At 32.1% G+C, this 15,610-nt stretch overlaps 1 protein-coding gene across 3 annotated transcripts in view; it reads left to right on the top strand.

Annotated features, from left to right (window-relative positions):
- Nucleotides 1-13,779, top strand: part of LOC119836717 (spore coat protein SP85-like) — a 39,385-nt gene extending 25,606 nt beyond the window's left edge. For 2 of the 3 annotated variants that reach the window (XM_038362151.1, XM_038362152.1), the window contains exons 2-3: nucleotides 11,756-11,881; nucleotides 12,654-13,779. In XM_038362151.1, the coding sequence (XP_038218079.1) occupies nucleotides 11,756-11,881; nucleotides 12,654-12,877 (350 nt within the window). In that variant the 3' untranslated portion in view covers nucleotides 12,878-13,779. Of the gene's footprint in view, nucleotides 1-6,662; nucleotides 6,856-11,755; nucleotides 11,882-12,653 lie in introns of those variants that run through there. The other variant, XM_038362150.1, reaches the window with a different exon arrangement.
- Nucleotides 13,780-15,610: the final 1,831 nt, after the last annotated feature.

The raw sequence follows: 15,610 nt of genomic DNA, 5'->3' as shown, positions 1-15,610 counted from the left end.
ATCAAGGTTGCCCTTGCAAGTTACGTCGGAACTTCAAAATTGATAAATCAAAATCACATTAAACCATTAATTTATTCGTCAATAGAGAAATACATAACAAACATTCTAATTGAATATTTTATGTCCCTTTTCGATTTTTTCTTATGATGACATCATATATGTGTATAGTGATATCATATTCTGTTTCATGAAAAACAAAAAATGTAACAACGGAATAATTATTCTGTGGTTATATATTTTACTAGCTGCGCCCCGCAGTTTCACCCGCGTAAGTCCGTATCCCTTAGGAATATCGGGATAAAAAGTTGCCTATATGTTATTCCGTATTCCAGTAGTTCAGTAGTTTTTGCGTGAAAGAGCAACAAACACACACAAATCCTTACAAACTTTCGAATTTATAATATTAGTAGGATTCACACTTATTTTGTTTCTTTAAAAACAAATTACACTAATATGATTTTATCTACCAAAACTCCAAATAGTTTAACATCAATCTCAAGTCTTTACGGAATCATCATACAGCATAGTGTTTCAAGCAAACTATAACTACCAGATACTTATAGAAATACTAGTTTTTAGTAGAAAAAATCTAATTACACGAACATTAGCCGTAGATGGGAGAAATTCTTAATATAGTAGTGTATATTATGCAGCTAGTTTTCAAATGAGGACATGGGTTAAAGTTGTACTACCATTGGCAAATGGAGTAATGCTAGGTAATAAACTGATTTAGGATGAATTAGTGTACCTTATGTGCACGTTTATTTATGATTTCTCTATTTTGATTACAGTTTAATCATGGTTCTTCTAGAATATTTACGCAAATAAAGTATGTTATTAATGCGAAAGCAACTAATTTCGTCCGTTGTTTGACTAAGATAGGAATATATAGGATAGGTTTTAAGTATTAAATATGTGTCCCTGGTGGAGGGTACCACTCTGTAGGAAGGTATGTTTTTTGGTTTGTGGTTGGAAGGTATCACTCAGATTCTAAAATGACAACAATTTCCGATGAAAAACAAAAAGAATCACATTAATCGGTTGAAAACCCACGGCGTTATTGAACAAAATAAAAAAAAACACTTATGAAGCATTTTAATGCTATATAACTTAAAATTATAAAAAAATATCATTTAAATTGAGAACCTCCCTCGTTTTTGCAACGCCAGCTGAATATAATTAAGAGCGTTTGTCTTTTCTTATATATTTTAAGAATATTGTATGAATTGTGAAATACTAACATTATCTTTATATGATAATTATCCATTACATTCACATTAATTACTAACAGTCCGCCACAACTTCACCCGTTTCTTCACATTTTTCTCTCCAGAATAATCTTTCTTGTGCCTTAAAAAAAAACGTTAAAAAAAGGCGAATTGGTCGACCCAATATCGAGTTTTACCCATAACAATATACTTGGCGATACATTTTTATTTATTTAGATATTTATGTTCATTACTGCGTATAGATGGCGCTATTGATTACCGTGATGCACGTCACGAATGTTATTAATAAAAAAAATAATTGTTTGTCATTGTTTTGACCAGCATTGTCCGGCCGGAAGCCCACCTATACATGTGGAGTGATAAGGTTCTGTGCCCAAAGGGTAAGGAGTCTATCATCAAAACTTCACTATCCGTCTGCCTGGCTATCTAAATCATTCTTATAGTTTCCTAATTAATAAAAGGGCGCTTCCCACGCTCCTCCACTGCGTAAACCGATTGAATGAAGAGGTGGGAAGTAATTTAAAATAAAAAATATGTTATTTTAATACGCATTCTTACCATGACACGACGTTTTCAATTAAATCCACAATAGAGACTCTTATCTGGGTTATCGACTTATTTTTTGATAATAATATAGATTAGATTCATTAATTATCTGTACAAAAGGTATGAAATATTCGTTTTTGATTATTCTACATCTTTGTGCTGCGAATTTAATTGTGCAAAATGTATACGAGTCTTATTTTTTGGATGGCCTTTCTGTTAATCATGTTAGTTGTGGTCGGTTTTCGGCAATACAGTAAGTTTTATTTTCTTATATTTTGCTTTCATCATCATCAGCTTATTGCATTCACACTGCAATGACTAGATACATCCTAGGGCGCATGAATTTCACCAAGCCCTCTAGGTTTTATATTATCCTTAAATACATAATTTTTAAGATTTTCCAGATGCATGCAATTCCCCCACATCTCTCTTATTATATCCCCCCCCCCCTCAGACGTGACGTCACATATGTCGCAATAGTCAAGTATTTAAATGGAGTTAATTCTGTTGACTGTCTCACATATTCAGGTAATTACCTCACCGATAAACAAAAAATGTCCCTAACCCAGAATTCACGAATTACAATGAATATTGCTTGTCCTGTTTTTTGTGTGTTTTTTTTTATTATTTATTAATTATTTGCATAACAGTGGTGGATAGGTTCGATTATTATTATTGGCGTTTTATGTATAGTCGATTAGTCTTTGTTGCTTACGTATTTTCTTAAAGCCTAAGCAAATTAGGTTATTTTATAATATAAAGAAGACGTCAGTGATGTTTATCTGAGAAATGTGAAAAATAATAATAACATATTATCAATTCATGTTGTTTCATAACTGATTAATGATTATTGATGGATTGACAAATAAGTTTTGAATATTTAGAATTATAAAATACAACACATTTAAGACTACAGATGACATCTATAAAACAATATCATTTCCAGAGAAAGTGAACGCGCTAGACAGCCGCGCCGCTCTGTCATTTTCCGCGCTAAATTAGTACTGCTTTAAGACGTCACGGTAACTCCCTCGGCACCTGCGCGTGCTCATTTTAAAATGATAAAAAATAGGTTGTATAAATAAATGTAGAAAATGTTGGTAGATTAATGTACCAAATATAATCTTTTTGATTGTGTTAATATTTGATACCAAAACATAAACAGTAAATTATAGAATAATTCTCGAATGCCGATATAATTTAACGATAACGCATAGATTATTTTGATATTACTATCTGTGAGGCGCTGAATATTTATATTTAAAGTAAAATAAGGATGTCCTGTTTAAATTCTTATAGCAATTTATGTTATGACCATTAACTGTTCTTAACTAATTGTTTCTTAACCTGTTTTTTTTTTATTATTTGTTATTAGAGCGTCAACACAATTACATAATATGTGAAAAAATCAACAATTTAACAATCAGCAAAGTTTTTGTAACAGATGGTCGGGAACCCTTTTAACCTTTGAAAACGGAACTCTCAAAAGCACTAACAAAAATCATTTTCCATGAGAAAGGAGAAAGGATTCTATATTTAAAGACGCTTTTATTAACTTCAACTTTATGTTTGCATGTAACCGACTGCTTTAAACTCGACGACTCTATTTTGACGAACTGCGACAAACAACGAACGGATAGATTTAATTCAAAATTTGTTCGCTTATTTAAGATCAGCGACAACACAATAATTTCACGAATTTATCTTAAAATCATGATAAGGATCGCCATAATTAAGTCCGTATCCCATAGAAATATCGGGATAAAAAGTTGCGTATATGTTATTCTAGTTGTCCAGCTATCTACATACCAAATTTCATTGCAATCGGTTCAGTAGTTTTTGCGTGAAAGAGCAACAAACACATATACATCCTTACAAACTTTCGCATTTATAATATATAGTAGGATATTATTAAAGTGCTAAAAGAAAAGTAACAACATAAATGCGCACAGATAAAATATATTTCTAGAATAGAATTAATATCGATCAAGATTGTGTTGACATCGGATTTTCATTACCGCGATCCAGATAGAGTTTGGATATACGAGTGGAAAATAGTTTTATTTATCCATTTTTTTTTAATATTAGAAACTAGCGGGCGTCCTGGTTTTACTCGTAGTACGTATATAGAGTATGGCCAAGCGCGTTATACCGCTGCTTCAGCCTTATCAAATATACAGGGCTCCCATCTTTGAAGCACTATGATGAACGATATTTCAGATACTTGTTTCGTTTGTTTCTTGGCGGCCTCACCCCAAATTTTATACGATGTCATTTAGGTGTCAGGTACATATTCAAAGGTTACATATTCAAAGATTTTTGAAAATTGATCAAATAGTTCATGAGTTTATCTAGTTCAAACAAACTTATCAGCTTTATGTTATGGTTATTAATTAATACATCTTAAAAGAGATTGATACAAATTTTTGATCAAAAACACTTCATTCAACCAGATTCATGATAATTGAACTTTTTTATACTTTAATATATTATCCTGCTATCTACCTAAATGTGAAACTAAGTCCATCCATTTCTCTTCTTCACGCCTAAAACACTAAACTGATTTGCGTGAAATTTGGTATAGAGATAGTTTAGACTTGATAAAGGAAAATTTGGAACGTTTCATATTTAATCTTTGAATTTAGTACTCAACTGTACACCATACATCGTCTAGGTAAAACAGATTCTTTTGCTGATTACACCCTCACTAGACATTACACGCTTATTACAAATGGCCTAAGGGTGATATTCGCACGAAGATATCGAAATAGGAGTAGTAAGCATTTGCCACAAATGGATAAAATTTAATGTCACGATTATATGATCGATGCCATGTAAAGATATTTTGTTCCATACGACTTAGTGTTGTGATTGGTTCTTCAAGGAATTCGTTGCACTTATTTCAATACGATTACATAATGGCTCCTAATATTTTAATTAAATATTAGTGACGTCGAATAAACAAAATTGAAGTGTCACACTATGTAAATAGTGTTCTAGCACACTAATAGTGAAGTAAATACAATAATTAGTGAACTGCAAGTGAGTGTTTAGTATGATTGCATCTGATACTAAGGCCGTGGAGACCGGGCCACCGACGCTGTCTCTGGTGTACATATCGGTTCTATCGACGCTATTGGTCATGGGTTTTGTCATCATGTGCATCAAGATGTCCTCTATAAGTAATTTTTTATTTATTTATTAGCCTCTAGTATAATCTTTACTGCTACTACTACCTCATACCACAGATTATTGTTTCGTTTTACCATAAAATGTTAGTTCTAACTAAATATACTTAAATTAAACGTAAAAACTCTTATCTTCTAAAACTTAAATACCAAACATTAACTGTGTGCACTATTTGGCTAAATTAGAAGCAAGCTGTTTCTCCTAAATACAGGTTGCCCTGCAATCTAGCTAGGGAAACATCGGCTTGATATATGTAAACTTTAAAAATATATGTAAGACAAACCGTTTATATAAACTAAATTCAAATTCAAATTCAAATTTATCACTATCATTCGATTGCATATAATCATTTATTTGCACGAATAGATTTGACAATTTTCATTTATATTTTGTTATTTACCTCGGGAAATCTATTTGAAAATTTAAAGGAATATTAGTACCTATCGCGTATATCCTGATATATTTTCTGTTCCTTGTATTGGAGTAATTAAAACCCTGAGTTGGAATAAAATTTGTTATATTTTACAAATATACTTTAAGAGCAGCTATCGAGTTTCTTGCCGATTCGTCTCAGAAGAAGCAATCTACCGAAACGATGGTAGTTTTTAAAATTACTATTCGTAAACACTTGTAATGGTACACTTGTAATGGTTCACATGAATTAAAGAGTTTTAGTTTGAAGTCTGCAACGTTTTCTTTTATCTTATAAGTATCAGTTTTGTTTTCTTTAATTATAAGATAATAATCTTTGATCTTATCTTGTTAAAACATTTGATCTTAATTAGTTTATTGTTTCCTACGTGGCTATCAACATGATAAATGTAAGTCCTTTAATACGACGTAAATATCTGGATAGCACAATTGATATCATCATCAGCCCATATATGTTCCCACTACTGGGACACAGGCCTCCTATGAGGGTTCAGGTTTCAGTCCACCACGCTGGCCAAGTGCGGGTTGATAGATTTCCTATTCCTATATAAATTTTCCTCACGATGTTTTCCTTCACCGGTTTAAGCAGTGGCGATGTTATCTGCATGTGCAGATAAATTGAAAAATCAATTTATTTCCTGCACGCTCGCACGGTCTCGAACCCCGACTTTATCGATTTCGAAGTCCGAGCTTCTCACTACTGAGCCACCGCTGCTTTTTTACTACTATTGATATATTTGTAACAAATTTATGTAACTTTTGTCCGTTATTCCGTTCTTCTATAATTTGTAATTTTTTTTACTGCCACGTAGCTGATGTAGTATGAAACAAATAAGGCTTCTTTATTCCATATAGGTTTATTTTCTCGCTTAAATAAGTGGGTTATTCAAGAAAGAAAAGCCACGAGACGTAGCCATACGCCCCCTCAAATTTTTAAAGACGGTGGTAGCGCTTACCATTAGGCGACCCAACAGCTCCTTTGCCGACTATGACATAAAAAAAAAAACAAAAAAAAAAACTAAATTTCAATATTCTTTAATACCACAGATGGTCTTTACATCTGTTGACTGAACATATCACGAAAGTATGCGATAGTGTCAATAGTATCTGATAAAATTATTGAGAGCACTCGAACGGCGACAGTACCTGCAGTAACGTAACGCCTTTATGTGAAAATGTATCCGAAATTTCGTATAGACAATTAAAAAAACCATTATAGTGTTACACTTCAAGTGTTTGTGTCGCAAACATCTTCCAAGTGTCAAAATGTCGCCGATATACGGTCAACCGAATTACGATTTCCCGCGTGAAATCGAGGATGAGGTCGTTGAGGATGGAATCGTCGAGGATGGAAAGGATATTGGAATTACGGAGATGACCATGTGGTATACTATGGTGCTGGTGTCCATTATTGTTACATGGATGCTTTTATACTTCTGCGTTCGATTGCTCGCTCTACGTACGTACTTCTCATTGTAAATTATGTGTTAAATATAAATTGGATTGTTTACGTAACGAGAAAAACAAACAAAGATAAAAATATAGTGACCTGGTTATATGAAACTCAAAGGAGTACGTAGTCCTACTAATAATATAAACGCGAAAGTTTGTGAGTATGTGCATGATTGTTACTCTTTCACGCAAAAACTACTGAACCGATTCCGATGTAATTTGGTACGTACGTACATAGCTAGAGAAACAAACACACACACACATTACAAACTTTCGCTTATTAGTAGCAAGGATATGATTCAATACTTGATTTGACTTATAGACTTATTGACTTATAGAAATATGTAATTTCTTTATGTACCACCTTTTTAAAGGGCATAACGGCAGCGTGTCGTCGGTATAGTCGCTTTTCTTCATGTCTCCGTCGATAACCACCGTAGCGACATCTATCGATTTTTAAAGCAAACCTCGAGAGCGATAACACTTAATTGTTTTACGTCTTTCTAGATGAGACGTTTATTATAATATTTAACATTTATACGTAGCTTAAAGAATGCCTATTTATCGGCGGTATATCTCATAATATCAAGAGATGAGTGCGATAAAACGAATAAATCAATGGCCAATATCAATTTCTGACGTTGTTTGTGTCCTTATCTTCATCAAAACTAAAAAAAGACAATGCAGATAATCTGTGAAAATGTCTCAATACGTTGAGTACCTCTTTTGGGACTCGTGAGAGATAAACAGTAATACTTTATTATATTTTTCAAAAAAGAAAAAAAAATACTATATCAAATCCGTTGTTCAAAACTTGTTCAAAACAAAACAACTAAATTATGCGTACTGTTAGCAATTTGCCATTGAATACATCGATTTTAAACAAAGATCTCTGTAAGATATATAAATAATTCATAAAATTTATGTTATAAAAATATGTATAAATATTTTCACGAGTTACATTATAATCTAATCTGCATGTGGTCGAAATATTATCCTCAATAACATTTGCTTGCAATCAAACGCATTATATTTGTTAGGCTATAACGCGAATCTATCGCAATTATGTATAACTAGCTGCACCCCACGGTTTCACCCGCGTAAGTCCGTATCCCGTGGGAATATCGGGATAAAAAGTTGCCTATATGTTATACCAGTTGTCCAGCTGTCTACGTACCAAATTTCATTGAAATCGTTTCAACAGTTTTTGCATGAAAGAGCTACAAACACACACCTACATCCTTACAAACTTTCGCGTTTATAATATTAGTAGGAAGGATGCCCAGAATTTACTCGAGTTCCTATATCTGTGTAGCTTTAATTAAGCCGAACCCTTAATCCGTAATATCGAATACCATTTTACAATGTCACGGTTTCTCATCAATAGATTTTAATCAACCGATAAATAGTGCATTTAATACATTATAAGCAGTATCAGTAAATTTGAACTGATTGTGCTATATATATCATTAATTAATGCGTATAGTATGTTAGATGAAAGTCCAAACAACATTTCATATGTTGTCGCATAAGAACCACATGCAGAATTAAAATACAAAATTGATACGACTAAAAAGAGGATATACATACAAAGTTTTTACCGGCTCCTCTCTGTAGAAACTGCTTTCCGAACCGGTGGTAAATGTTAAAACTATATAATGACGATTCAAAAGTGCTTCTTCAGTCTAATTGAAAAAAAAAAATGTTTGAGTTTGAATTTATGCTGCTAATTCCTTAGTATCTTATTAGTATAATCTGTGCTACTAATATAGTATTATATTATCTGTGATTATACATAAACAATTGCTCATGATGGGTGATTAATTTATTTATGATATATGTTATAAAATACAAAACCACTTGCAGCCTTTATCATATTTAGCAATTAGGGACAAATCGTACAGTAATTTCATAATATTGTGATATTTTTGCAGTTTTATGTTTTATCAGAATGATTAATTAATTAAATCAAGATAATATAACTAAAAATACAATTATGAATGACGCAAGCTCATCTCATTCTATAATTTTATTTACATTTTAATTATTATACTTTTTTGTATTTATGTAAAGTAATACCGTTAAATTGTACTGATTTTACGTCTAATATCAGTGTCACTGGGCAGGTTGTGTTGATTTACATACTTTTTTTTGTTAATTAATAAAAAGAAGTATTCTTTAATAATTCTAATACTTTAAACACTTTTAAGTTTCAGTTTCAATGTTGCTACTGTTCAAACACTACTGTTTTAAAAATGGATACCTAATAAGTAATTATTCAATTGTTAAACTGCCATATCTAGACAGTTTTAGAGTGAACAATTATTGATGTTCTTGTTTTATTTTAATTTTTATGGATTTGTATATACTACAGCGAAAGATTAATTATTTTATAACCATATAATAAAAATAATTTATTAGGTTTCGATCTTCCCCCTAACATACGACGAAGGATCTCATTTCGGAGCGTATGTATCATCTCTTTTTTAATGAACCGTTTAAGGAGTCTCTATTTTTTTGTTTAATAGGGAATTATTGACCCATTTAAGGATGTGGGTCTTCCTGTGTGGGTTTTCATTTAAGGATAGTATTTTAAGAGGTTGGAGGACAAGTGAGACTTAAAATGAATTATCTTATGGTTGTTTTATTTATTTTTATTTTTATTTTTATTGGTATAAATAAGCGTAACCGTTAATAAACAGTCCTAGAGCTGATGATAAAGTCGATCGCTAGAATATAACAATAAGAAAACAACATTCTTTTGGTAAAACTCTACAATTAAAATGCACGCGGGCTGCTCGCAGCCCGCGCACCGCGCACCACCTAGTTTTACTATAATTGCAATAATATCACTTATTTGTATCTACAGAAAAATAAGTGTTTAAAATAATTTATTTTGTGTAATAGTATTTAAAAACTCAATAGCATGTGCATATATATCAATCTAGTGTTTCAGATTGGCTAAGATGTAAATCTTATCGTATTATTATCAGTCTGAAAAACAAATCTTGAATCATTATTCTATGTATAAAAACAATGAAGCTCAATCGTTTTTTCAATTTTAAATTTGGAACAACAGTTCTAACCTCAAAACCATATAACCCAAAAAACCACAAAAATATTATTTATCTGTTGTCTTTCATGTTACATTATAACCTATTTGATTATTATAATCTGTGAGATAAAATAATTATGAGTATAAAAAGCAACAAGCTTTTTGCACTGCGTTTATTACGAACGGTGATTTTAAACAGAAATCCTCGCTTTTATTTCAAATATTAGTGCGTTACTAGCCAATTATTTTAAGGCTGGAAATCAGTTATTTTCTATCACAGTGATGTGAATATATACATTATTCGTTACTTAATTTTAATTATATTATTTTTTCCGTTATAACGTTTTCGAATATTATAGTTTATTTAGGAATAATGGAATTAAATGATCATGACACACACTTATTTAGTGATAGTAATAGGGAACAATTCGAACGTTTCGCGCTGTGTTTAGCTGTTTTATGTGTATTTATAGTTTGCGTTGCAGTATTATCGTTCCTCCTTAGAATAATGAAAGTTGGTAAATATATTTTTAATATTTTTTTAAATGTTATTGAATAATAACAATAACAATATACACATATAAAAGTATGAAATTAATAGAACTATTTAATGTTTATTGAACTAATACCAATAAGCGTGGAGATTTTCGAAATGCTGATTATGATACAGCTTGTATCCTTATAAGATCTAAATTAAAAAAAAATTGATAAATGAAACAAAACGTAAAAAAGCTTATTTTTGTCATTACAAAAGGGATGTTTATAAACAACTGGGTGTAGAATATATGAATAATAGGAAAAAACTACCTATCTAAGTCATAAGTCTAATTTTAACATGTTTTGAATATGTTTTTTTATTTGTTTATCATTGAATTCTGCGTGTAAACATAGCTGTCTGACTAAGTATTTCCAATTTCATCGTGTGACTAATAAATATAATTATCAATCATAATAAAGACTATACGAAGATATATAAGGACACAGCGTTTCAAATTGTGTGGCCCTGTACATTCGTGCCTAGGAATGACCTTTAGATTTTAGGTCTCAGAAATGATTGCATGTGCGAGTGAGAAATTATAATGGTCTACTCATAACAATTTATCTCAACGAATAATGGTTATTAGTACCTAATTTAACCATTTTCTCAACAATTGTCAGTGAGCGATGTTAAAACTAAACTAAACTTGAAACCCGCACATGGCCAGCGTGGTGGGTTATGGCCTGAACCCTCAAAGGCCTGTGTCCCAGTAGTGGGAAATATATGGGCTTATGATGATGATGATGATGTTAATATGTGTATGTTTTAGTAGGTATCGGTTTATACATAAATTACTGTTCTTTTTAATGTTAATTTTACGAAAACTTTTTGTATTTGTTCATCTGTTTATGTTTCCATTTATTATCGTGTTATGTCTTTTACCGAACCATTATCTTATCAAATGTATACAAAATTACATTTTCATACATATCGACCGCTTAGTCATAATTTATAATCGCATGACGAAGTAGATAGGTACCCTACTTTTCGACTATACTCAACTCAAATTTACAATGAACATGTAAGATTTCTTTATGAGTGATTTAACTGATACGTGTAAATAAACACAAAATGTTGAGTTACAAATTTCACTGATTTACTGGTAGCTGTTTGAATGAAGGTCCTAATTTGGTTATATATTTATTAATGGATAGAATAACACAGTTTCATTCATAAAATTGCATAAGAATCCGGAGTATATTTCAAATCTCTCCACCAACCCGATCTTCATTTAGGTCAAAGAGTAAGGTCTTTAATATGAAGCTATAGGCTATATCTTCAATGTATAATAAGTAGATTTTTCCATAATTCCAGGACAAAAGACGCGCAATCCGCAGCAGAGGCGGCCGTATATGGGTACTCGTTCCCGAACATCGCTACCACCAACGGAGCCCACTATTTACGTCAGTCCGGCCAACTTGCCCCCACCGCCCAAATATGGTACGTATCTCTTACTAGGTACCTTTAAAACGATTTTCTACAACAAATATCAAGTTAACTATTTCAGTTTATAGCTGCGCCCCGCGGTTTCACGCGGTTGCCTATATGTTATTCCAGTTGTCCAGCTGTCTACGTATCAAATTTCATTGCAATCGGTTCAGTAGTTTTTGCGTGAAAGAGCAAACACACACATCCTTACAAACTTTCGCATTTATAATATTAGTAGGAAGTAGGATACTTCTTTACAATCTCCTAAGAACTTGGCAGACGATTCACTGGACATACTAATTATTGTAAGGTGTCTATGAACTATGTATATAAAAGTAAATTGAGCTCATTTTTACTTCAATCGATCGATTTAATCGATTAATTCCAAAGATTATTTCAAAGCTTTTTTATCAGCTTCTAGAAAGGACGATGTTCTTTGTTTATATATATTTTTTAATATGACCTAGGTGTTTGAATTGAGCTACAGTAATAGTTTATTTTATTAATTACTAGCTGCGCCCCGCGGTTTCACCCGCGTAAGTCCGTATCCTGTATGAATATCGGGTTAAAAAGTTGCCTATATGTTATTCCAGTTGTCCAGCTATCTACTTACCAAATTTCATTGCAACCGGTTCAGTAATATTAGATAGGATTAGTAAGATAGTAGGATTTAACATCAAAGCTTAATTTTATATGTTCCTTATTAACATAAAATTGCACAACAATTTGCGATTATCAGTATAAATTAATCACAAACCGCTAATCCTTTTATTTATCATTACAGAGGCGATGGCTCCACCAAGTTACGAAGAAGTGGTCGGTATCCACTATCCAGCGTATCAACCGCCAGATCAGCCAATCAGCCAACCAATAACAAACGCGTTAGCAACACAAAGCTCGAATTCAGATACAAATACCGATACCAATAACGCACCCAACGAAACCACAATAGAAACGACAACGGTAACGACCGTCGATGAAAGACGACCAGTCGCTGCAGCAACATGAACTAAACCAGATGTATCGATATGTATTTATTTTAAACCAGTACCCACGGGGCCAAGTACTTTAAGATTGCATTACTAAAACGAGTAAAAATATAGGTGTTTGTATCATATTGTTATTATTGTTAAAATTTAATACCAATATTGGAAGTAAATCCTGGGTCTGACATTATGACTGGGAAAATATTACCTTAAATTTTTGCACAAATACTTAATATTTTTTCATATAACTTAATGCCCCGAACTGGTATGCATTTAGGCTTAACGCCATATTTACGGTTTTGTGATATAGGATTCAGATGGTTTAATCACTTTTGTTGCGAAAACGCTTAGTAATAATATGACATTATGTATTCATATTTCTATATACCTTAGTTTACACGAATCTAGTCAAATTATGCTATATAGAAATATAGGAGCATATTATATTATACAAATCTGTTTTTATAATAGTCACTACAATCGAATGACTATTATAAAAAACTAAAGATTCCTATAAAAATCAAAGTGATTATAGGTATTTTCACATCAAACCGACCCGTACTAATATTGAGTACTAAACTCATAACGTAACGTATTAATTCTCACAAGATAAATGTACACAACCATCCAAAACTAATATCAAATATCCACCATTATTTAACGTTTCAACCAAGAGTGATTTCACAATCGGTTTGAATTAAATCGTTACCGTTACGGGTGTGTTATTCGTTTCGTAAACAAAACGGAATCGAAATAACCTTTTTATAAATATTTTTTAATAATCTTCAGTCTTTATCGAGGACGTAAGACTGATCATTGTTAAACTATGGAATTAAAGTATAAATGGACAATGAAATATTTTTATAAGGCCATATTGCATATACCAAATGCAGTATAAATGTTGTATATTTGTAAATTACGTGTTAATATATTTATAATAAAAATATTTAGTTATAAGTAACGGTTGTTTTATTTGTTCTTTACTTAAAAGGATTCCAATTAAAGGCTATTGTTAGAAAATGAAAATTACGGAGGTCTTTTATGATAATGATATTTATGAAACAGAATTATGTAAATACGTTTGTTCTATACCCTTCTAGAAAAATGTTTTTTTTTTCTTTCAAATATGGTAGAGATAGTTCGAGGTCACATATATCCCATACATAGGACAGCTTTGTCCTGGAATACCATGGCAACGAGTATGACGTGGAGAAGACCTTACACTTTACCTAAGTATCTATTAATTTTTATTAATATCTACTTCAAATTCCAAACGAGTTCAGTAATAATCTAGCTTTTAACTACGGAACATTTTAAACTGAATAATCGACCATGTATGTGATTCATCATCATCATAATCATCATATATGTTCCCACTGCTGGGACACAGGCCTCCTATGACGGTTCAGGTCATAATCCACCACGCTGGCCAAGTGCGGGTTGGCAGTCGTCACATGTCATCGAATTTTTGATTCTCGGACATGCCGGTTTCCTCACGATGTTTTCCTTCACCGCTTTTTAAGTCCGAAGTTTCGATTTTGAAGTCCGAGGTTCTCTCCACTGAGCCACTGCTTTCTATGTGATTGATCAATAAAAATATTTTCTTTTGTCCATAACGACCAAAAACGTCCAATTTTTTTATTGCATTAGTGCAGGTTAGTTAGTGTAAATGTGGGATTTAAAGATACTGGTTATAACAGAAGCAATGAATCATTTATAATCATTACCCAACTATGGAAAGGAAACCTTTTCCTCAAGACACTTCCTAGTTTCCGCATTTTAATGTGTAATTTATATGAAAATGATCTAGAAATGTAATGTTTGCTATTTTTAATTAATGCTTATATCTCTATGGGTGTGGTTTGCTTCGTGAAGTGGAAACACAGCAATAAACTTAATATCCTACTGATATTATGAATGCGAAAGTTTGTAAGGATGTGTGTGTGTTTGTTGCTCTTTCACGCAAAAACTACTGAACCGATTGCAATGAAATTTGGTACGTAGACAGCTGAAGAACTGGAATAACATATGCCTATATAACTTTTTTATCCCGATATTCCTACGGGATACGGACTTTACGCGGGTGAAACCTCGGGGCGCAGTTAAAACAATTTTTATTAACCAAATATTGTGTTATTTAGTATATATATTTAATATATTTAATAGGTGAGTGGGGGAGCCGGGGGCCCAAGTCCTTTTCCTCACCCGTCCCAGTCCATTCCTTATTTCCAGTCGTCAATCCTTCAAGGATGAGGATATCGTTCAAGGATAAGGATATCCTTTACCCCATAAAAGCGGGCAGCACATACATATATACCTCTGCGAGTGTTCATGGGCGCTGGTGATCGCTTACCATCAGGGGAACCACCAGCTCAGTTGCCCGATATGACATAAAAAAGAATGGTATTAAACATAATAATTCACATTCAAATTGAGTAAAAAAGAAATAACAAAAAAGTGAGAACATCATTCGTTTCTGTTAGTAATGCCCATTTATTTTACGTTTTTTGCCGCACACTAATTAATTAATCGTTAATTTATTGCGAACATGCGTAGAACTTTAATTACATGCATACATGCACGTGCTATGTGTTTGGTCGTGTCAATGACATGTTCTAATAAATTCTAGAAATTATTTCGATCGACACATTGAACAATTAAACTAAAAGAGATACATTTATGTTAAAAGAAAACCAATAAACATACGTACGTTTGATTTCTGAGCAATTTAAATGAAAAAATAAGAAACAAATAG

This window comes from Zerene cesonia, chromosome 25 (genome assembly GCF_012273895.1).
Source record: "Zerene cesonia ecotype Mississippi chromosome 25, Zerene_cesonia_1.1, whole genome shotgun sequence".
Taxonomy (NCBI): domain Eukaryota; kingdom Metazoa; phylum Arthropoda; class Insecta; order Lepidoptera; family Pieridae; genus Zerene; species Zerene cesonia.
This window is presented reverse-complemented; position numbering and strand designations above follow the sequence as displayed.